At 54.3% G+C, this 2,732-nt stretch overlaps 1 protein-coding gene across 1 annotated transcript in view; it reads left to right on the top strand.

Moving 5' to 3' along the window:
- The window catches only part of EHD4 (EH domain containing 4), a 90,129-nt gene that overhangs the window by 68,436 nt on the left and 18,961 nt on the right, over positions 1-2,732 (top strand). The window contains exon 4 of the mRNA XM_004709367.2: positions 2,019-2,431. Coding sequence (XP_004709424.1) covers positions 2,019-2,431 — 413 coding nt within the window. The remainder of the gene's footprint in view (positions 1-2,018; positions 2,432-2,732) is intronic.

Genomic DNA, 2,732 nt, shown 5'->3' with positions numbered 1-2,732 from the left:
CCCTGGATTCCCTGGATTTTCAGTTCCTATCTATACCAGTGTACATCCTCTGGTCTAGCCAGACTTGCAAGGTTGAATTCGAGTCATGGTAGTGGGAACGGGGAGGAAACATTTAGGAACTAGAGGAAAGTTGTATTTCTTATCGTTGTTACATCGCACCCTGACTGGCTCGTCTCCTCCCCAAGACCCCTGAGTAGATCCTTCTTTAGGCCCTGTCTGATCAACCTCCGCTTCGCTTCCACTGTCCTGAAATGGATGCTGACACTGTTGTGCTTTTGCTGTCGTAGCTATCCAGAAGACCCCGGGTGGCAAAGTGTGTAGCCTGCTACTAGCATAAAGGCTGGCGGTTCAAACCCACCCAGGGGCAGCATGGAAGAAAGGCCTGGCAACCTGGCTTCCCTATAGAGTAACAGCCAAGAAAGCACTAGTTTGTGGTGCATAGGGTTACAGGAGTCAGAATTAACATGCTGCCAACGGGTTGGGATTTGGGTGGGGGTGGGGGGTGGGGGGAGAGACATATAGTTGTAGGCTGCTGGGTATTGTCTGGCATGTTGAACATTTCACACGAGCAGTAGCATAATATATGTAGTCTTGTGACATTGGTGGCTTTTTCTTTGCTGATAAGTGAAGCTCACTGTATGGTGTTATACAGATAAACCAGGATTAATGTTTGCAGTACCGGAGGCAAAGGTAGCAAGGCATCCACAGCTGTTGAAGGACATGCTGGTTAAGTCAGCACGCCTGTCATCCTCTGTCGGCCTTGTGTTTGTGTGCGTGTGCACACGCTGGAGGAGGAGCCAGGAAAGGTGGTCTCTCAGCCAGGCTCCAAGTTGGGCTAGATCAGGACTCTGCAATTAAAAATAGGCTTTTTGAGGATCGGCCTCCTCTTGTTTTCCTTTTTGGGAAGCTGCCTCCCTGGGCAGGGAACGCCTGAAAGTCTGGACCGCAGGTTGAGAGGCGTGTTTGTTTAACTGCACGAGCCATAGAGGGTTGGCGTATGGCCAAAGGGAGCCAAACGAATGTGTGGTGGGCCTGGCCGTTTTACAAAAGGAAAAAGAAGAAATTGGCAAGGAACCATTTTACAGAAAAGCTGGAAGACAGAACTTTAAAAATATTTATAACATACTTAAGACAGAAATAGTGCTCATGATAAATATTGGTCACAGTGTCAGCCAAGCCAGCCTTTGACTTCCTTACTAAAAAGCACAGAAAAACACATAGCCATCCTTCTGGTCCCACTCAAAGCGACCCTCTCAGGGGCTTTTGAGGCTGTCAGTCTTCACAAGGGCAGGCAGCTGCGTCTTTCTCCCCTGGAGCAGCTGGTGGGTTTGAACCTGGGCCGAGCAGTCCATCAGTTACACAGCAACACCCCAGGCACCCTCTGGTCTCCTTGGTTCTCCAAAGGCGATTCCTCTTTTGAGTCGTTTCCTGTCCCCCTGAGCCCAGGCTTTCTCCCCTCTGTCTCAGGTGCTTTCACCAACAAACCCAGACGCACTGCCATCCAGTCAGTAGCTGACTCATACGGGACAGGGTAGCCCTGCCTCTGTGCGTTTCTGAGCCTGTAACTGTTTACAGGAGTGAAAAGCCCCGTTTTTGTCCCTGCTGGTGCAAATCGCAGCCCACGTGTCACCACCACACCACCAGGGCCCCTCTGCGGCTCTTTGAAGTGTGGATTTTGACCAAAGAAACTTTTGAGCCGGGGCCTGGGCTTCCTACGGAGCCAGGCTTCCATTTTGCCATTGGTCAGAAAGTCCAAATTAGGTAAAGTAAAGACACGGGTGAGGACTAACCTAAACCCCGGACTTGGAAGCAAGCCAGGGGACCATGAGGTGACCTTGAGCCCTTCATGCCCTGTTTGTCCCCAGAGAGAGGTTCCCAGGAGGCCCGCATTAGCCTGGTGGATCCAGCCCAGGGACTGGGTCTGAGGCCCCTCCTAGCTCCAAGCTGGAGACGGCCCCTCCCTGGCAGCTTGGGCCTCCGCCTGGTGGATGCACTGACTCCCTGCCCTCTCCCCGCAGGGTATGACTTCTGCCAGGTCCTGCAGTGGTTTGCTGAGCGGGTGGACAGGATCATCCTGCTCTTCGACGCACACAAACTGGACATCTCCGATGAGTTCTCGGAGGCCATCAAGGCCTTCCGGGGCCAGGATGACAAGATCCGCGTGGTGCTGAACAAGGCAGACCAGGTGGACACACAGCAGCTGATGCGCGTCTATGGGGCCCTCATGTGGTCCCTGGGCAAGGTCATCAACACGCCCGAGGTGCTGCGCGTGTACATCGGCTCCTTCTGGGCACAGCCCCTGCAGAACACTGACAACCGCAGGCTCTTCGAGGCCGAGGCCCAGGACCTCTTCCGGGACATCCAGAGCCTCCCGCAGAAGGCAGCCGTGCGCAAACTCAACGACCTCATCAAGCGGGCCAGGCTGGCCAAGGTAAGCGCCCTGCCGCCCTCCAGCTGCACCCCAGAAGCTGTCAGGCTAAGAACACAGCCTCAGGGTCCCATGGTACTGGTTGCCGTTAGATACCTCACGGTGAGCCCGTGCACAGCCTCAACCAACGCAGCCTGGTCCTGCATTACCCACCATCCCTGGGTGGGCGGACCATTGGTATCCACAGGGTTTTCCCTGGCTGGTGTCTTAGAAGGAGGCTGCTATGCTTTTTAAAGTCTGGAAGCGCCACGGTAACTTGTTCGCCATCATAACAGCATAGCCTGCCACTGACGGGGGTGGGGTG

The sequence above is a fragment of the Echinops telfairi genome, unplaced genomic scaffold (assembly GCF_000313985.2).
Source record: "Echinops telfairi isolate 266 unplaced genomic scaffold, ASM31398v2 ScPeMD7_8;HRSCAF=38, whole genome shotgun sequence".
NCBI classification, from domain to species: domain Eukaryota; kingdom Metazoa; phylum Chordata; class Mammalia; order Afrosoricida; family Tenrecidae; genus Echinops; species Echinops telfairi.
Note: the sequence above shows the minus strand (reverse complement) of the source record. Positions and strands in the feature narration are given on the sequence as shown.